Below are 22370 nucleotides of genomic sequence, written 5' to 3' on the forward strand. Positions count from 1 at the left end.
GAGACGAAATTGCCAGTAGTGAGAGAGTGAGTTAAATTGAATATTCATTATGCATACGTAAGTAGATTTTCTTCTATACTGTACAGAGGGAAACTTACAATTTTCTAAACTGGACTAAATAAACTTTTTAAATTGAACAAAAAACAAATTTGAGTTTATCTAAACTGAACAATTGGTAACTCATTTTTATTTTACTCTGATGATAAGCAACTTACGATTTTCTAATTAAAAAAAAAGGTTAACTTCAGTTTTTTTTTTTCTAAAAAGGAGAAATGATAATCAAATGTATTTTTCTAAATTGGAGAGGTATAAACTCGCGTCTTCCTAAATTAGAGAAAGGGTAACTTGAAGCCCAGCTTCCTGTCGTGTAGGGTAACACTAAGATGAACATTAATATAAACTTCTTTTCTTAAAAATCAAAAATAAATATACGAAACGACTCCTCAAGACCCCCCTTCAAAATTCACTTTCCAGACTTCCGCTTACTCCGGGGGGCTTTCCCTAGTGGAGGGGTAACACCTGTAATCACAGGTGTATGCGCTCTGTTTCAACACCTGCGAGGACAGAGGACGTGCTCCGAAATAGTTCACAGACCACGCACTTCATAACATATATTTAGGATCTAGTTGTAGTATCTACTTACACTTTTACTCGTCTCACAGAAGATAGTTATTTTCAAAGGAATGTCACTCCTCGATTTATTTTTTCAAGGTGTACATAGGTGTACTTCTAATATATACGATATTTAGTAATATCTCAGCATCAAATATATCCACTTTGCAGAATTAAAGAATTTCCAAAGCTGTGTTATTCATTTTTGTATTCGTTTAACTATAAGATTAAAAATACTCTTATTAAAATATTCAACATTTCAATTACATTTCATTATACCGTACTGTAATCTCACAGGAATATAACATTTCCAAGAGAAATTTCCTCTTGCATGGCTTATAAAGTTGAACAAGAACTTCAAGAGGTAATATCATTGAATGATAGCATGACCCAATTTTTCAATGGGCGTCAATACACGCAGAATTAACGTCTCTATGTCTTCAGGTAATAGTTTCTTGACTTTTCATCTTCTGCAAGTTATTCCAGGCTCTACACTGTAAGTAGATAAGTATTCATTCGAGGATACCTATAGCACTGCACTTGGGAAGCTCATTCCCCATTAAACACACTCTCTCGAACGTTTTCACCTGATCATTTAAAGCTTCCCAAGGATTACGGGTTCGAAACTTCTGAACTGACCGCGACTTCCTCTACAAATAGCTCTTTTCTTTATGGTATACAAATCCTACGTTAATGTTCTGAGTATGATGTATACGTTACACGCAACTTTTAACATTAACTAGAACCTCAGATAGGCAACCATTCAAATCAAAGACGCCGAAGTGCCACCATCATCTGAAACTGAAAACTTCAGGGATTTAAATAAATCCTATGATTAATTTAATCATACGATCCCAAAATATTCACGAAACGAATACGCAGATTCGGGATTAAATTTAAAGTCCAATTAATGCTAGTGGGCATAGTACGATTCCAACAGACGCGGACGAATCCCGAGTCAATGTAATAGCATTCGGATGACAGCGGGTAAATAGAGATGGGGTAAAATTAGCGGCAGTGGGGAGTTTCCCCTGATAGCGGAGGGTATTCAAATTCAGAACGATAAGAAGTAGGGGGAATTTAACGAAGATGGGAAAAAGTTACAGATGGAGGGGAAATGAGTCTTGTAGTAAAAATGCAGATGTTAACCGTAAAAATTCTCATTTTAAAAATGGATATAGTATAAAGTGTGAGATAAACTTCTACCTGAAAACGGCTTGTTTATGCGCTGAGTCAGGGAAGCTTCTTTATATGAATATTTGTTAATGGTGAAGGTGTACTTTATATGAATATTTAGGAACAGGGAAGGCATCCTTTATATGAATGTTAGGGAAAACTGTATAGTGAGGAGCATTTAAGGTATAAACAGAAAAACACAAGATTAAGGAGAGTTCTGTCGACCTCAGGACGTGCAGCAAATCTACCAAAAAAAATAAAAAAATAAATAAATAAAATACTACAAAAATACCGACGATGATTCTACAGAAACAAAAAGAAATTTTGCGAGAAAGGGTAAATTATGAAAACCAAATGTTCAGGTCACGAACGGGAAAGATAGACTTAGTGCCAAGTAACGAAGGCGACGTCGCGTTAAGTTAAAAGTGAAAGGTGGTGACAAGGGATGAACGGGTCTTGGGGGAGAAGTGTCCTCGTAAAGAACACAATTCTAGGAAAACACAATCTGTTCAATATGAAGTCTTGCCACTAAAACACAAGTCATTTTTTCTATTCACAAATATTAAGCCACCAGTATTGTCTGGTATCGAGTTCCCTGAACCTTGCAATAACTTACACCCAAAGGGGATTTTTGATTGACAAAAGCATCTCTACCAGCCAAGATTCGAACCTAGGCCGATTTTGACCATATATATATATATATATATATATATATATATATATATATATATATATATATATTTATATTTGTGTGTGTGTGTGTGTGTGTGTGTGTGTGTGTTTGAGGTCAACTTGAGATCTTCAATAAAAAAAATTAATTGCAAAACAAGAAACTTAAAACTGAGAGAGAGAGAGAGAGAGAGAGAGAGAAAGGTGGTGGGGGGGAAGGGTCACAGGTCTCATATGTTTAATGAATGCAATCACCTCTTTATACTCACGCACCCTTAACGATGTCTATTTACATTCATCCCCGTCCGCCTGTTTATGCAGTGTTAGCTTACATGTCCAGGACTCCAACGGGATCTACTGGGTATCAGAGGGAATGGTTACCTAATTAGGGGCACTGTAACGCCTGCAGCGGTACTCACGTCAGCGCTCATCAGAATAAATATACACACACGTTCGATATGCAAGTTTGTTATACAACGTACGGTTAGCTCAGTACTTGAACGGGTGACCACCACAAGGCGAGGGGTTTACAACTTTGTAAATTCACCCCCCCGTCAGTTGCTGAAAATTGGAAAGAGAAGCCCTTCAAGCACTACCCAATATATATATATATATATATATATATATAATATATATATCTATATATATAGATATTATAAATTAGTTATATATTTATATATATATATATCAATATAATATGATATATATATAATATAATATATACATTTGAATATGTATATGTTCTTCCAGATGGTTTTAACATTCAGTCCTCAAAAACTCTTTTCGGATGAGTGCTAGTCCTATACACTTCCCTGCCCTGTCTCTACCTGCTCTAGTCAACTAACTACCAAATACATAATTCACTGATGAGGTCACCAGAGGCGCAGTGGGTCTACATTACCACAAGTAAATCGGTTTGCCTCTATGAAGCATCGAACCCGGGGCTCTTTTCCGAGGTGAGCGGATTCTAAAATTTACCGGACTATTCCTATGCTTTTTATCGCTTACAGGAACAATCTGAGCCCAGAGGAATTTATGATCCAACAGATTAATTAAGGCTAAAGACATTCACATCAACCCTTTCATAAACTTGCAAAGTATCATCAGCGACGCGTCGACCCCTCTACACACTAATGCACTTCGGCTAGCCCACATAAACACTCAGGCTCTGAATATTAATGACTTTTTTTTCTGACACTTCTGTCATAAAATCCGATCAAACTTTCCCGATATTCTTTTTCCCCATGGTACTACCACCCTATCCAACCCCCCCCCCCCTAATCAATCCGTGTGACTAACCTGTCTCAAAATAGTCTGATGCATCTGTTCACCTGTGATAGTTTTTGCTCCAACTTCCCTTTACCTCCGGATTCCTCATCGTTTCAGCCCTCCGTACTCGACATGCATCAAGTAGATAGTTCATCACGACAGCTCTCACGTACTTCTTTCTCTAACCACACACACACAATTATATAATATATTATTATATATATATATATATATTATATATAAATATATATATATATATATACATTATAAATAATATATCATATATATATGTATATATATATATATATTATATATGATATATATAATATATATATATATATATACATATATATATGTATATATATATAATATATATTATATATATATATATATATATATATATGTATATATATATATATATATATATATATATATATATATATATATATATATATATATATATATATATTATATATATATATATACTATATATATGGGGTGAAACACGAGTTTATGCAATTATTTTGGGAAATGAAAGAACCTGTAATTTTGAGCAGAAAATGGTCTATAAACATATGCATTTTAAGGCTTCATTTGCAGGTGAAGGGGAATTTTAAAATAACCGTTAGCATTCACTATCTATACCCGAAACCCACATTCAAACTGACCCGAGATTTTTGTGGGTGAGATACTACGGTGCAAGTGTAATACTATTCCTACACTGCATACGGATTTACAAGAGCGTGCGAGCAAGCACGCACAATCAAAAATGCTTACACACAAACATAGGCACAGTGAGACACAGCAGTGATCCACTTCAAAGCAAAGGTGACGCTATCAACGAAGGGGCAAAATGGTCCCGATAATATCCGCGGCCGTCAGTATTGCAAACACCTGCAAGACAGGTGTGAACACTTGTCAAGGGTTGATAACTTCCTTACAACACACTTCTTTTTTTAGGTTAACTTAGGATAAAAATTTTCAAGATAAAGAGGTTTTCAACTGTTTGATATACAGCCATTCGTGGCTCCTTTTTTTAATCCATTTAACTTTTTATAATGTGTTGAGAACGTAATTTAACAATATCCTGTTCTATTTACGTCGTCCAAATCAACCACTGAATAAACAACTACAACAAAAATAACAAGATATCAAAATAACATTCTCTTTTGTAATTGTAAAATAAAGACTACACGACACATCTACTGAAGTCTGAGATTTATTCTTATATATATTTCGCCTCTTATCCATGACAATAATGCTGCCTTTCAGCAATTCCTCGCATAATATGACACACATACTTTCACTTCACTGATAGCCACCATTTCTCTACCTGGCACAATTGCTATACAGCATATATCTCTACTAAACCATTATTTTGTTCACCTGCACCTTCAATATCTCTCTCTCTCTCTCTCTCTCTCATCAATCATCTCTCTCTCGTCTTCCTCTTCTCTCCCTTCCTCTCTCTTTCTCTCCACTCCTGGCGTCTCTCTCTCTCTCTCTCAAATTCAACATTCTTTCGCCCGTAAAATTTTGCTGTACTCGGGCTTCATCGAACATTAGTAGCTCATGGTGGAATGCATCTTGTGCGTATAACAAAATGAATCGATGAAGACATACAGAAATAAGGCAGGTGAAAGTGGATGAGTGCATATTTTATTTGAACGATTGATATTTTCAAACGTTTATCGTTGCAAAGAATTTTATACTGAAATCGTATGCGCAGCATCTAGCTTTGCTGTAAAAAAAAAAAAAAAAAAAAAAAACAAAAAAAAAAAAAAATAAAAAAAAAAAAAAAAAAAAAAAAAAAAAAAAAAAAAAAACAAAGTACACTGGAGTTAATAGATGGTCATATTTCTCAATCATTCTGTTGCAAACTCTATATCAGTACATTTTTATCGGAGGGGGCTTCAACCCGTTGGACCAAACCTAAATTCAGTGTTATTTAATATTCTTACATAAGACTACTATTATCCCTTTGCTGAAGTGCTAAAATTAAATTTCTATTCCAATAACCCAAATTCCTTTACTCAAAGGAAAGCACCCTTTTCTGAGCTTAATGTGGTTACATTATATAGTATATATATATATATATATATATATATATATATATATATATATATCTATATATATATATATATATATATAGGTATATACATATGCAAGCCAGGTGTCCCTCATATTATTATTATACGTAATATATATATATAATATATATAATATAATACTATATATTATATATATATATAGAAGCCAGGTACTATGTCGTACCTCAATATTATATATACGTATATATATATATAGTATATATATATATATATCAGGCCAGGTACATGTCGTATATAGATATATATAGTATATATATATATATATATATATATAATATATATATATATATATATATACTTTCAGTCTACTGAGGTTCTTGTAGTATTGAAGTCACTCAAATTAATGCTTAGGCTATGTATACGAAAATACTTAATATTCTGAATCAATAACCCAGAATTTAATATTTTTATTTCCATGGGTCATGCCAGTTAATCTCTGAAGTTATGGCATTATATGCTTTGTGTTTAACAGATATGAGAGTTTGTCTCTGACGTTCTTAAAATTTTTAGTGTCTGGACCAAGAGAACTGACAATTCCGTTTCGGATGTTCTCGAAATTTTTTGTGTACAACAAAATTTACAATAGTTTTATTCCTGAAACCGATGTAATAAAAAAGTCGTTCTCCTCCATACATTCCATTTCTCTGAGATTTGTTCTTCCATAAGTGTATTGTTCTGCATTTAGGTTTCACAAAACACAACATCTTTGTATTATTTTAACTATAAAACCAAAGGGTCAATGTCCGGAAGCCTACATAAACTCAGGAACAAAGAATTAAACCTGCAAGCGTCGTGGACTTGAAAATATTAATATTGGTCTCCCTCTAAGTTTATCGTCATCTTTCATATAATACGAAAGGTTACACCTGCCAATATCCTGAGTACATTTGAATAATAATAATAATAATAATAATAATAATAATAATAATAATAATAATAATAATAATAATATAATTGAAGGAACACAAATTACAATAAAAAGTCACAGGAACTGCAACAGGAAAAAAACCTAATTGCGAATATGAGAATGGAAATAATCATAGCTTAAAAGTTTGTCTACTTCATCAAGACAAAAGTGATAATGTGGTTTAGAATGTTTAAACATATCAGATGCTCAGGACTTTAATGACTTAGGTATCCTCACTGACCCAAAACGGCCCCTATTTCTGCAGTGTATGAATATAAATCTTAAGAAGAAATATGTCTTGTTTATGAGGCGCGTCGATCTTTTATAATTAATGGTAGTCAACTGGGTCCTAAAAATCACACAAGAATTCAACACGCATACTCTTGAGACCGTGTTCAACCGTGAGGAAAATCTCTCATTTTATGGCACATTCTTCAACACCTGAGGGATATGTGTCATTCTGAGACAGATTTATCACTTGGAAAAATGCATCATTGAAAGCCTGCTTCCTCATCCTAGCAAAAGTTATGTCATGTGAGACAGAATATTAGCCTAGGAAGAAAGCGTGTCATTTTGTGACAGAGTCATCAAGACAGAATATGCATCGTTTTGAGGTATTTTCTGCTTAGTTAAACCCTTTATGTCTTTATTCTGAAGTACTGTTCGACAGTATATTACAATATTACATACTTTATTTTAAATTGATACTGAAAAATTAGCAGCTAATCCTAGCTAAAACATCTCACCTCAGCTTCGTATGAATGATGGAATTATTTGAATGAGGCTACTTCTTTTGTCTTGCGCCCACGACAGAATTTCCGTGATAAACGACCATAGATAAAACTGTTGCCATTTGAATCAACATTCTCATGCTTCTTTCTCTCCTGAATCTTTTAAGAGGCAGGTCTTTTGAATTCCTTCATAGTAAGTTCCAACTTCCTCCTTCCTCGTTTTTTGATTTTGTGGGGGGTGGAGGGTGAGATGGGGAGCTGGGCTAAAAATGGCAATACGTTCTCCATTCTACTGCCTTTAACACTTAGATATGCTACTAAAATCAATGTAAGTCCCTTACTCTCTCTTAAGCATTCTAAAGGAGAGTGACCAAGCAACTGAATATGATAAGATGACATATATTTCTCTCTAGCCGACACCCCATCCCTCACATACAACTCTATACCTCTTAAAACTCATAATTTGCGTAACTCTCATGAACCCCTCTCAGCTTCCCCTCGTCGAGGGAGAGAAATAAAATTTAGCAATTTTTTGTGAATTAACGAACACCGGAAGTGAGGCATCCTGTTACGGGAAACAGGTGATGATGTCATACTCCTTCGCCTTAACTTCATCCTCGGCTCTGCCGACATTATCTGTCTACTTGTCTTACAGACCTTATTTATGGAAGCAGGGAACTAAATGAAAGGAAATAGAGCATAAATATGGTCTTTTTACCACCAACACATCTTTTCGCCAAAAGGGCTGACTCCAGGTGTTAACCACCTTGTTCTCCCGAATTAGTTTGGGATAAGGTTGCCAAACCCATGCTCCACAACAATTAGCTTAAATCCAGCTGCTACATTCACTGCATGTCAACAGATGCATAATAGGTTTCATGAGAACGTGTTTAAATCGTTCAGTCTAACCGAGGAATCAAGAATCAAAACCTGTTTCTATTGCTGGTGTCATGACCACTAGGCTATAACAATTTTCAGATGCATATATATATATATATATATATTATATACAATATATATATAATTAATATAATATATTATATATATCTGGGACTGTCACAAAAAATTCAATTTGTCTCCTTAAGAGAAACAACATGCATTTTTATTCAGTTGGCTGAAGAGGACAGTCGTGCTAACGGTCGAAAGCTCACTGTTTATCAAACTACTTTGTATTTCGAAAAATACAGTCTAATATACAATATACTATATATATATATATATATATATATATATATATATATGTGTGTGTGTGTGTGTGTGTGTGTGTATGTGTGTGTATATATATATATATATATATATATATATATATATATATATATAACTTCTCCTTTTTCCATTTGGAGGAGGAGGGATATATAAAGGCTATTACAAAATCAGTAGTAAACCCCCGGAAGGAAGTACACTTGACAAGGACTGACCTGTAATTAGGAACCAACGGATCCAGCAGCCTCTCCTTCAGGAGTTTTCCCAGGCGAACATTCCGACCGATCTCCCTCAAGAGCCTGTCTCTGGCGGTCAGAAGGGACCTCATTTCCCCGTTCTGACCGACGTGCCGACCGCTCATCTTCTCGACTAGGCCGGCGCAGAGGTTGTCCAAGCGTTCCAAGTGCTGTGGAAAGGGAAGGCATTTGTAAATCGTCCAACAAGTTATGGGCAGGCGAAGATATTTTGCGTTAGATGAAGGGCTCTTGGTCGGAAAACTAAATAGCTTTACCTAGCCCAGGCCCGAAAAGACCATGACAATGTAAGACACAGACTGGTGAAAAGTTGGAAGAAAGAAGCATGAAGAAAATAACTAAAATTAGCCATTCAGTAGAATGAAAGAATTAATATAAAGCATAATAAAACCGGTTATAGGTTCATTTGACGAATATCCAAAAAATAGAAAAAAACCATGCCAACAACAGCAAGTCAAAGTTAACAAAAGACGTTTATAAACATCCATAATTATATTGTATTGAAATAAGTAAAACAATAACCAGAAAAGGACTTCACCTAAATGTAGTTATATAAAAATACTCCTTATCAGATGAACTGCTGCTTAGTGGAATATCTACGTAACGTCAAAATTAAGGAGGTAAAAAATATATCTAAAACATTCGTCATGAACCCTACTAATTCTTCATGCAAATTAAACAATGGTTTTAATGTAAAATCAAATAAAATCACAAAATCAGGTCAAAGGAAACAAGGTATTTCTGCAGAGCTAAGGAATTTTTATGGGGTAAACTGACATGAAAGGAATTTGTGCAATTCATTGGAAAAAAAAACATTGAAAATTTGTGGGAGGAAGGTTGCTATTACCATATCATCCTTTAACAGTTGAACTACAGCAGCGACTCTCACGTGGTTGCCCAAAAAACAAAATTTTTTCAGAATATAAAAAATGGGGGAATTCGGAGAAAGAGGAAAGCGAACAAAGGGAACAAGATGCAAAGAACCGGACAGAATGCAAAGCAGAGAGAGAGAGAATTTCAATTATTCCAACCTGTGCGTACGTATGTGTGTGACAGTAGCTCAGTGAATCCATCTTGTGTGTGGGATAGAGACAGACAGACAGACAAAATCTAGATTCATCGTGTCTGAGCAGAGACGCACAGCAGAGAGAGAGAGAGGAGTCTCAATTAATCATCGTGTCGTCGTCTGAGAGAGAGAGATGAGAGAGAGAGAGAGGAGGAGAGAGAGAGAGAGAGAGAGAGAGAGTCTCAATTAATCCATCGACTGTCACAGAGAGAGAGGAGAGAGAGAGAGAGTTCTCAATTAATCCATTAGTATCTATCAGAGAGAGAGAGAAAAGAGAGACGGAGAGAGAGAGAGAATCTCAATCAAATCATCGTGGCTGTCTGAGAGAGAGGAGAGAGAGAGGAGAGAGAGAGAGAGAGAGAGAGAGGAGAGAGTCTCAATTAATCCATCGGTCTGTCTGAGAGAGAGAGATGAGAGAGAGAGAGAGAGAGAGAGAGAGACGAGAGAGAGAAGAGAGGAGAGGGGTGGGGGGGGGGAAAAAATTCCCCCCTTCCAATCAATCCACGGTCTGTCTGAGAGAAGAGAGAAGAGAGAGAGAGAGAGAGAGTCTCCATTAATCAATCGTGTCTGTGTCTGTCTGAGATGAGAGAGAGAGAGAGAGAGAGAGAGAGAGAGAGAGAGTATCAAATCAATCCATCGTGTCTGGTCTGTATGAGAGAGAGAGAGAGAGAGAGAGAGAGGGAGAGAGAGAGAGAGAGAGAGAGAGAGAGAGTCTCAATTAATCATCGTATCTTCAGAGATATAGATAGAAGAGAGAGTCTCAATTAATCCATCGTATCGATCAGAGAGAGAGAGAGAGAGAAGAAAGAGAGGAGAATCTAAATCAATCCATACTGACTGTCTGAGAGAGAGAGAGGAGAGAGAGAGAGCGAGAGAGAGAGAAAGAGAGTCTCAATTAACCATCGTGTATGTGTCTGTCGAGAGAGAGAGAGAGAGAGAGGTCTCAATTAATCCATCGTGTCGTCTGAGAGAGAGGAGAGAGGAGAGAGAGAGAGAGAGAGAGAGAGAGAGAGAGAGAGAGAGAGAGTCTCAATAATCCATCGTGTCTGTGAGAGGAGAGAGAGAGAGAGAGAGAGAATCCAATAATCCATCGTGTCTGTCTGAGAGAGAGAGAGCGAGGAGAGAGAGAGAGAGAGAGAGAGAGAGGAGAGAGAGAGAGAGAGAGTCTCAATTAATCATTGTGTCTGGCTGAGAGAGAGAGAGAGAGAGAGAGAGAATCTCAAGTAATCAATCGTCGTCTGTCTGAAGAGAGAGAGAGAGAGAGAGAGATTATATATAGAGGGAGAGAGAGAGAGAGTCATTAATCATCGTGTTGTCTGAGAGAGAGAGAGAGAGAGAGAGAGAGAGAGACGAGAGATGGAGAGAGTGTCTCAATGAATCGATCGGTTCCTTGTCTGAGAGAGAGAGAGAGAGAGAGAGGAGAGAGAGAAGTCTCAATTAATCCGATCGTGTCTGTCTGAGAGAGATAGAGAGGAGAGCGATAGAGAGAGAGAGAGAGAGAGGCTCAATTAATCCATCGTGTCTGTCAAGAGAGAGAGAGAGAGAGAGAGAGAGAGAGGAGAGAAGAAGAATCTCAAATAATCCATCGCAGTCTGTCGAGAGAGAGAAGAGAGAGAGAGAGAGAGAGAGTCTCAATTAATACCATCGTGTCTGTATGAGAGAGAGAGGAGAGAGGAGAGAGAGAGAGGAGAGAGAGAAAGAGAGAGAGCTCAATAATCCATCGTGTCTGTCTGAGAGAGAGAGAGAGAGAGGAGGAGAGAGAGAGAGAGTCTCAATTAATCCATCGTGGTCTGTCTGAGAGAGAGAGAGAGAGAGAGAGAGAGAGAGAAGAGAGAGAGAGAGCCTTTACCTTACAGACCTTACAGTTCGTTCGGGTTGCCCCAGGTCCCTCAGTTGTGAGGCGCCTCTAATGTCTACCAGAGAGTTGCTAGTACATCTTCCGGTATATTTTGCATCTTCCAATCTTGGATGGTCTGGGATGCAGTTTAGATATTTGTCGAGCTTATCTTAAAACACATCTACGCTCACTCCTATATTCCTCAGATGAGCTGGCAACGCATTGAATAGACGCTGCATTATCGATGCTGGTGCCGTAGTGGATTAATGTCCTGTGTGCTTTCCTTATTTTTCCTGGTATAGTTTTGGGCACTATTAATCTACCTCTGCTTGCTCTTTCTGATATTTTTAGTTCCATGATATTTTCTGTATTCCTTCTATCTGTTTCCATGCCTGAATTATCATGTAGCGTTCTCTTTCTCCTTTCTAGACTATATAATTTTAAGGATTGTAGTCTTTCCCAGTAGTCTAGGTCCTTAACTTTCTTCTATTCTAGCTTGTAAAGGACCTTTGTACAACTCTCTAATTTGTAGCAATATGCCTTTTTGAGAGTTGGGGTACGGGCACCTATCATTATGTTGCAATATTCAAGCGTGGACCTACGAAACATACCTGTTTATTTTTATAATGAAGCAATAATCCCATGTGTTCAGCTTTTCTTGTTTTTTGAAGTGCCGTAACAACATTCCCATTTTTGCTTTACATTTTGCCAACAGAATTGCTATTTGATCATTGCATAACATGTTTCCTATTCATCATCACACCAAGGTCTTTAACTGCTTCCTTATTTGTAGATTGTCTCATTATTAGGTCCCTATATGCATATAGCTTTCCTTCTCTGTCTCCATAATTTATTGATTCAAATTTATCAGAGTTAAATACCATCCTATTTACCTCTGCCCAATCATATCTTTGTTAAGGTCTCTTTGTAGAGCGTTCCTATCTTCATCACAAGTAATTTCTCTACTTATTCTTGTGTCATCAGCGAAACTACTCACTACCGAATCCTTAACATTACTGTCTATGTCTTCATCATAATAACAAACAATATTGCAGCTAGCACCGTACCTTGGTGCACACCGGATATTACCTTGGTTTCATCCGATTTCTCAATCGTTTGCAATAACATATGTTTTTCTGTTGTGTAAAAATTCTTTTAACCATCTTCCTACTTTATCCAACGATTATTGTGTTTTCTAATTTTCTTGCTAATATATTATGGTCTACTTTGTCAAAAGCTTTTGCAAGTCTAGATAAACCACATCTGTTTTCATTTCCGCTTTTCATATTTTTGAATATGTTCTCACGGTGGACTAACAGTTGGGTGGGGGGGGACTTTGTGTACAAACTTTTTCCCGGGTAGCGAAAACCGTGTTGTCCTATATTAAACAAATTATTTTTTATTAAATGTTTCATAATATTTTTCTTCATTACCCTTTCATACACTTTCATATATGTGATGTTAGACTCACAGGCCTATAATTACTTGCCTCTAGTCTTGATCCACTTTTGAAAGTAGGGGTGATATATGCTAATTTGTGCTCATCATAAATCTTGCCTGTATCTACACTTTGTCTTAATAATATTGCAAGTGGCTTTGCGATAGAATGAACTACTTTCTTTAACAAAATAGCAGGACTCCATCCGGCCCTGCAGCAGCTCCATTTTTGTGTGTATAATTTCATTAATTGCCTGCACAATATCAGCTTCATTAATTTCTATGTCAGCTAAATATTCACTATTTTCGTCCCTTACTTCTATATCATTATCTTCATTATCTATTCTAGGGTGAATTCTCTCTTATATCGTTCTGCCAGTATGTTGCAAATTTCCTTTTTTTCATTCGTTAATCTCCCTTCAATTCTCAGAGGGCCTATTTCTATTCTTCTTTTATTCATCTTCTTCGCATATGAGTATAATAGTTTGGGAATTTGCTTGATATTTAATAGGGTTTTTTCTTCCACGTCCCGTTTTTCATTTTCTTTTGATTGTATAATCTTTTGTTCTGCATTTTCTATCTTACTTTTTAGTTCTATAACTTTCCATGCATTTTTTTCTTTTGCAAGACTTTTTTCCACTTTCTGATTTTCTGGAACAAGATCCTTCTGTCTCTTGGTATGCATGAATGATGTTTACTTTTCTTCTTCGGTATATATTTTTTCCATTATTTTTCTCCAATATTTTATATAATATCTCCGTATTTACCCTTATGTCATCACTTACGAAATGTTATCCCAATCTTTGTTTAATTCTTCATTAAAGTTTCTGACCATTTTATTTTATTTTTTAACTGTAGAACGTTGTATTTTCCATATCCTTCCCACTTTTTCATTTCTTGCTTATCTCTATTTTCACTTGCTTTGGAATGAACTGTTAATTCTATGACATTATGGTCTGAAATACTCGCATTATAAACTATTATTTCTTTAACATAATTCATCTCGTTCACAAATACTAGGTCTAAAGTATTTTCCTTTCTTGTTGGCAGGTGATTTACTTGTTGAATGTTGTATTCTAGTAGCATATCTAATAGCTTTTCAAATTGCCTCTTATCTTCTGCACTACTATTACTCTCTTTTTTATATGTATAAGTACAACCACAATCTCCTATTCGTTCTTTCCATTCTACGAAAGGAAAGTTGAAGTCACCAGATAGGAGAATAGTCCAGTCCTTGTGATTTCTACATATATCATCCAATTTTCAATTATTAAGTCAAACTCTTTAGTATTAGGAGGTCTATATATTACTATGTTTCATCAATTTTCAGATTCAAATTCTACCGCTATTAGTTCACTTCTGAGTTACTATATTTCTCATATATTTTTCCTTGTTTTTTGTCTTTCCATATATTGCGGTTCCCCCTTGATTCCTATTTTTTCTATCTGATCTATAAGTTTGGAACCCTTTTATTTGATCATCATTCCCAGTCTCTTGGGAATACCAGGTTTCACTTATATTCATTATATCTATTTTCTTTTCATTTTGGGTTAGTTCTTCTAAGTACTCTATTTTTCTTTTTGAGTTACTCGTAACTAAACCCTGCGCATTCATCACTATGATGGTTTGCGTGTTTTCTCCTTCATTTAATAATGGTAGTAATAAGGATTTTCCCATGTCTCTTTCCTGTTCTGGTATGTTGTTCTTTTTTCCATTTCCAGAAATTCTGACATTAAAAAATCCAACTTTTCCATAATATTTGATCTTCCTTCATCATAATTATTCATTTTGCTGAATCTGCAATTTTCTCCGTTTCTGCAATATCCTCTTGCATAATAAATACAGTTATTATCTCTTGAGTAGAATTTCGGTGCTGATGCTTTGAAATTTTTTGCTGACACCTCTGCATATCTCATTGGTGGTTTGCTTTTCTCTTTTACCTGATATTCTTGATTTCTCTCTTTATTTGTTTCTTTCTTATTTTGGATTTTATTACTTGGTTGGTTATTTATTTGATTATGATTCATGGCTACAGGGTGCATATATTTGCATTTTTTGTCGAACTTACATCCTTTTCCTTCTTTTAGTTTTACATATTTTTGGATGCAGATCTCTGCAATCATCCCCATAGCCATCTAAGTATGCACATTTACCAATATATTTCATAGTTTTGACATACCTTACGATGTTTTGTAGTAACAATTCCCTCTTTTCAAAAGGTTGCAGATTTTGTCTTTCTTGTCTATTTTTTCCTCTTTCCCGTCATTGTGTAGATCTGGGTAGAGCCTCTTCGGGATTTGCTTTTCTGTTGTCATATCGTAATTTATTTCTTCGTATGTATGCTACTTTATTGCCTCATATGTAGTATCAATGAGTATCTCTGCATCCATACTTTTATCTTGTTCTTTGTTTTCCTTATTTTTTTCTGTCATTTCATTTTTGTTTACTTCTCTTCCGTTTTCCTCTTCTTCTTTTTCTTCTTCTTCTTCTTCTTCCTCTTCTTCTTCATCCTCAACTATTTGTACATTCAATCTTGATTTAATAACATTGTCTATCCATGATAGACATGTTGAACAAAAAAATTCTTGTATCTTTTCTCAAATCTTGCATTACCTCAGCACACTGTGGATGGGTCGGAATGTTGCATGCAGCACATTTCTGATTAGGTTTTGTGTGGATTGACTATGCTATACCAAACCTTACACAGTTTGCATGCTTTGGCATTCTTTTTCCTAATGCATCAATTAGGATATTCACAAGATTCACCTTATTCATTTTCTTTGTCGGAATATGTTGGTTTATGTATATTTTCTTTATGAGTCTCTTGACCACTTGGATTTTATTTGGAACTTCTTCAATTATTTTCAAGATGTTTTCATTAGATTTGTTCCAGTTTGAAGGATTATATCCTTCTAATATATCTATGAATGCTTTTGTATCTTTTTGGTTAGGACTGTTGCTGATTTCATAGATGAGAAATGCCAGTTCCCTTCCTGCTACCTCATCGTATTGCGAATCCGCCAAGCAAGCTAAATTACGCCACCTCTTCCCGCAGTTGGAACTTACTGCCATCTTGTTCTGATTTACAGTATTTCACTTGATAAACTAACTTAGAAGACGCTTTATCCTACTATTTTCACACTAATCTTATCACCGATAGTTCACGAACACTTCTAGATATTTCTCAAATTCTAGTCGTATGTTAAACTTGTGATATCTGTTGATTAATCTGACTTCACGCGGGTACGTCTCACCAAGCAAGATGGCTACTCTCTGAGAGAGAGAGAGAGAGAGAGAGAGAGTCTCAATTAATCCATCGTGTCTGTCTGAGAGAGAGAGAGAGAGAGAGAGAGAGAGAGAGAGAGAGAGAGAGAGAGAGAGAGAGTCAATCTCAATTAATCCATCGTGTCTGTCTTGATGAGAGAGAGAGAGAATCTCAATCAATCCATCGTGTCTGTCTAGAGAGAGAGAGAGAGAGAGAGAGAGAGAGAGAGAGAGAATCTCAATCAATCCATCGTGTCTGTCTAGAGAGAGAGAGAGAGAGAGAGAGAGAGACTCTCATACCTGTTCCATCGTCCTGAAGAACACTCCTGCCACCCTAAGCCTGGTGAGCTGTTCTTGCGACCCTTGGATGAACATCTTCCATACGAACTCCAGATCACTGACCATCCGACGACTTTCGGAGAGGACGTTCCCTCCGGCGGACTTCTCAACCAGCAGCGCCGCCCTGGCTGACTCGTATCCGTACTCAAAGGTACCTGCGGCTGTCTCCTGTAAAAGGGATTTAATAATGAATCGTCCATACACCTTTTTGTTCTTATTTGTGATGTTTATAAAAGAAAACGTACATAAGACGTGAATTTAATTCTAACAGAGTTTATCAAGACGCAAATTATTGCTATAATAAGGAAGTTTATCAAGATGTGGCTTATAATCTACAAAATTTGTTCATTCGAAATCACCGAGTCATTTTAATATCGGTAGCTGGCATTAAGAATTTCTTCTTAAACAGGGAGGGGGGGCGGCCACTAAAACTGAGTGAGAACAATGGATGAAAAAGCCAAATGCAATATCTTTTAAGGCAGACAAAAAAATCAACTGTCAAAATGTATCACAGTCCCTTAGATATTTGTCCGGGATCCTGAATAAACATGGAAATGTCTGTAATGCAATTAAACCTATATCTTACAAACAAAAGTGTAATTAACGTTCTGAACAAATCAGAAAAACTAATATCACAAGATTTATATCCTTACGTGTTATTTTCCTTAACTAAATACTACACCATTATCAAAAATGTCTCAACAGCATAAGTCACAATTAATGACATTACCATAGTAATCCTCTCTTGTGTATGAAGGTGAAATATTGAAATCCTAAGGATCGTGGTTATGACCTGGAATGCAACTCCAGTATGCTATACAAAATCAATCAAATATTACCTGGAAATGCTGGTGCTCAGCCTTGAGCCTTCTGATTTCTTCGGAAGAGCGCCCCACGTGAGAGTGCGCTTTTACGAGTGCTTCCAACAGTGCCTTCAACCACTTGTGTGCCTGCAAAAAGCAAATCATTAGCTAACTGTAAAATCTGTAGTGACGAAACAAATGTTGTTCATGGATATTTCATTTCACAAAGCGGACGCACGTCAGTCCAAAGCTCTGCTCCTCATATATTCAATGCATATTGGTCAACGCCCCCTCTTTCCATTTGCCCAGGTCATATTTTAAGTATTGCACAGTAATTTCTAATAATAAATACCTATGCCATCGTACTGCAAGCTCTTCCTGTCCTTACAATTCTGCTTTGTTATTCACTTTGCTCTCCTATATAGTATCAGTTCATATTTTATTTAATTATACATAAATATTTAAATATTATAAATACATTTTCTGAAATATTATTGAATCCTATACAGACAAATGGCTAAAATCTATCTTATATCAATTCGGAATCTCGTAACACTATGCCATTTTACACGGACGGATTTCCATGTTAAAGTCTGGATAAGTTATGCACAGTGACAGCTTGGAAATTTTATGAACACTGCATTGTCAGTATGGTAAACTGAAAAATCTGACGTTTTCTATTGAATTGGCAACAAGAAATTATCATTCATATGATGGAAACCTTGGAAATATGCTCCTACGACAACACAAAAATTTGCAACACAACCGCAGCTTTGTGAATCAAGAGTTTTTTAGATTACATTCTCTGAGAGAAATAAAATTAAGACATTCTGCTAACACGCTATTTACCTGCTTGACATCTCTGTGACAGGTGAGAAGCTGAATATTCTGCTGGAGCCTGAGTTTATGCAGGTCGGCTTGCCGTGCCGCACGTGCGTAATGCTCGTGTAAGGAGGTGAGCAAGGCGTGCACGTGGTTGAGCTCGTTCGAGTAGTCTGGGGACACGTCCCTTCCCGAGAGGTCCTTCACCCCCACCGTCAGCAGATCCAGCAGCTTCTCTCCCGCCCTTGTGCCCTCCGAGGCTAAGTAATCTGAGTGATTATACAAAGTGGTGTCATTTTCATGATTTCTAAGGTTAGGTCATCTTTTGTTTTAAGGGTTTCTAAAGGTAAATCACCTCAGACAATGCAAATGATTACAGGGATTGCATACTCATGCATTACTTATTGTTAACAATACAAAAGGCTGCCACTTCAATGATCTCTAAAGGTAAATAACCTAAGACAGTACAGAGTGACACCATTTCCCGGATCTCTATGGACAAATACCCTGAAACAACATAATTCAGACAGAATTGAATAAAAACAAATAGTAAATCAGTATTGGTAAGAGCAGATAATGTGAGACAAAACATTGAAAATAATCTAAAAGATAATACAAAAAATCAATTCGAAGAATTTCACGGGCCAAGTCATCTTATCCCATGCAATAAAATGTAAAAGGTGAGCAATTTGAGAGACTTTTTTGACTTTTCAAAATCAAGTCATTTTAAGAATTTGACTGATGAAGGTTTATCTCGAGTCGTAAATACCAGTTTCAGGAATTCTAAACACGTCAATCTGAGAAGCAATAGGAAATGATACTATTTTCTGGATTTCAAAGTCTGAGATGGTAGATTATTGTGACATTGTTAATCATTTCCAAGCGTAAATAATATTGGAGACGTTACTTAATAATGTCATTCGAATTATTTCCATCAGTAAATAATCTCGAGATGACCTACGATTGATACTTAAAATCTTTTTGAAAACGGTTTAAGCGATGGGTCACAAGACGTTAAATTGAGTTAAAAGAATTTTAAGGGTAAAATGTTTAATAAGAGAAAGTTACAGACCTAATAGACAAACAGCACAAGTAAAATCAATTTCCTGTCTAGTAACTTCGAGAAAGTAACTAGACACAATGGAAAATTAAAATATGAAAATCTTATAAGGTGAAATATATTTAATAGAAATTTCAAGTTTTGAAAGACTTACAGAAGTCCATTAGTTGAAGGGGATTTTTGTAAGCGCACTTACTTATGAATTAGCAATCTTAAACACAGTGGAATCTTTAAATAAGTAAAATGCTTTCGATGAAAATTCCATATTTCAAATTATTCATACGATTGGGAATTTTGTGAAATAATACAAAAGACCTCTATATTAACTTTTGAGGATGAAATGTACGTGATAATGCGTGATCCGACCTCCAGCGTACTCGAGGCGCATGTTAACATCTACAGTCAAATAGATTATTGCTTCACCAACGAAAATTAAAATAAATACGCTATATTTTATTAGAAATCATTTATCTGTACTGTTTACCATGCGCAGTTTTATATTTTACAATTTCATTCTAATAAATAAATCATAAATATTCACTCCTACAATTCTTGTATCTAACTCAACGCGAAACACGATTTTCAGACCTTTATAGGCTTTCCTAACACCCCCCCCCCTCCCCCCCTTTCCACCACCAACAACAAAGTAGCTTGAAGCCTTACTCCCCGACTAAGCGAAAATACGCAGGAAAGATCCGTTTACTTTTGCAAACGGAGAGAGATTGGGAGAAATTAATTACCTCTGGATGATATGTTCACATTTATTGTTTATGGTGTTCAAGATTCTATATGTAATTTTATTCATACACATTCACCACAAAAAAATACCCAACGCAATAAATTCTCCTTTCTCGCGTATTCTAGGATAAGTTTCGCACTTCCGCGACTGAAATAAGCCCAGGTTTCTCTTTTCTTGTCACATCCCAAAACAAATTAACTTCAACCTGAACATCTCTTATATAATCTATTAATGAATGAAATTAGCCGCTTAAAGTATTCCTCAAATCATTATTAAACCATGTATTTGTGTACATAGAGAAATATATAATGCCTATAGTTGTCACACTCCCAATGCCCACCGGAATTGTTTTATAATGTATTAATGACTGAAATGAGTCGCTTAAAGTATTCAAATCATCAATAAATCATTTGTGTATTTTTATATGTACATAAATATATAATGCCTATATAGTTGTAATACCCACAATACCCTCTTTAACTTTTCGAAGTCTTCACAATATTTGGATACTCTTGTCGTAATTCTGGTGTCCGTAGCAGGATCCAAACACACATCTAGAATATCAAAACGAGGTCAAGTTTGAAATATACGAATGTATAGATATATATATATATATAGATAATAATATATGATATACATACATATATAGATATATATATATATAATATATAGTAGTAACATCGGTCAACACCTAACTCAATCGGCGAGTTCCGGAATATTTTATCTGCTCCTCTGTCCAATAAGGTTCAGCAACCACTCGTATTCTTTCCAGCTTGATTTTATGAACTCTGTAATTATTCTGATAACTCATCAGTAACTCTAGTCCTTTCCCTAATGGAAACAATAGAAAACCTCAATTTCTGAAAGCACTCAATTTATTATCTTGCAGACAAAAGAACACTGTTGCGAAATACCCAAGGTATGTTGGAACAGACAAGAACTATTGATTTCTAGGAAGCGATGAGTGAATTGGCTCTGGAGAGAGAAACCAGGAAGGCGACAGCTGTTTGACATATTCTTCCAAAGTGACCACAAATATCATTGTTTTATTTTGAGAGTTGAACATCACCATGTGATGTCAAAAGCCTTCTGAATATTAAAGAATACTATAGAAGTGGAAATTTCTTTACGTATAAAGCCTCAGCGGATATGATCTTAATGGGGGCTAATGTTGGCCTCATGTTTTGAGAAACCTAGGTTCTAACTTCTCTAATGACCTTTGTAGGTCAGTCGCAACCGGTGTGAGTCGGATGTATTTCTGTGAAACGCGTGATCATGTTCACTTTAGACACAAGCATAAACTACCTCACTGGTGAATTTACTTATTTCCGAAATAAAGCCCTGACAAAATAACAAAAATTACAAATTAAATATTTTTCTCAAGAAACAAATGTATGCAAGTGTTGCTAATTACACAACATATTTTTGAAATAAATTACCAATAGCCTCCTTTCTAGCTGTAAGCTCCCTGAGTGTCTTCTTCAGCGTATCGACGTCGTCTGTGTGAGGGAGCCAGCGGTTCTGCTGCAGGAGGACGCTGCAGCGCTCACCCATCTGGTGCGCTATGCGATGGAACCTCACCGACGCCAGAATGAGGGTGCGACGCCGATCGAGACGCGACGCGAAGGTCCTGCAAACATACGAATGTGTAAGTGACATGGAATTCAGAAAGAAATAAAAGTGCTTTAGGCTAGAAAGCAGTGATTAGCGAAAAACATATAAATCACGACAGTAGGTAAAAATGTATTTCCAACAAATACTGAAATATGGCATAAAATCATAAAAATAAGATTTAGAATAATAAATTCAACTTTAAATTGACATGTGATTGATAAAAGTGAATAAATTAAAAGTTTGAATAAATGAAAATGTAAATGTCATGGAGGCACTAATGGAAAAATTTAGCAAGGTGTTAGCATTAAATTCTCTGAAGAATTTAGTGTATAACACTTCATTGCCTATATATGATAAAAGGAAATATCCTTTTCAGTTGAAATTGTTGCGTTACTGATTGTAGGCAAAAGGTAATGACGACATAAACCTATAAATCACATTAGGAAAGCAAACATTC

The 22370-nt window shown here is 35.8% G+C and overlaps 1 protein-coding gene across 1 annotated transcript in view; it reads right to left on the reverse strand.

Annotated features, from left to right (window-relative positions):
* The window catches only part of LOC135215411 (titin-like), a 499003-nt gene that overhangs the window by 358492 nt on the left and 118141 nt on the right, over window positions 1-22370 (reverse strand). Inside the window, 5 exon segments of the mRNA XM_064250021.1 lie at window positions 8894-9084; window positions 16837-17043; window positions 17715-17825; window positions 18528-18769; window positions 21739-21929. Of these exon segments, the coding sequence (XP_064106091.1) occupies window positions 8894-9084; window positions 16837-17043; window positions 17715-17825; window positions 18528-18769; window positions 21739-21929 (942 nt within the window).

Source organism: Macrobrachium nipponense, chromosome 19 (assembly GCF_015104395.2).
Source record: "Macrobrachium nipponense isolate FS-2020 chromosome 19, ASM1510439v2, whole genome shotgun sequence".
Taxonomy (NCBI): Eukaryota; Metazoa; Arthropoda; class Malacostraca; order Decapoda; family Palaemonidae; genus Macrobrachium; species Macrobrachium nipponense.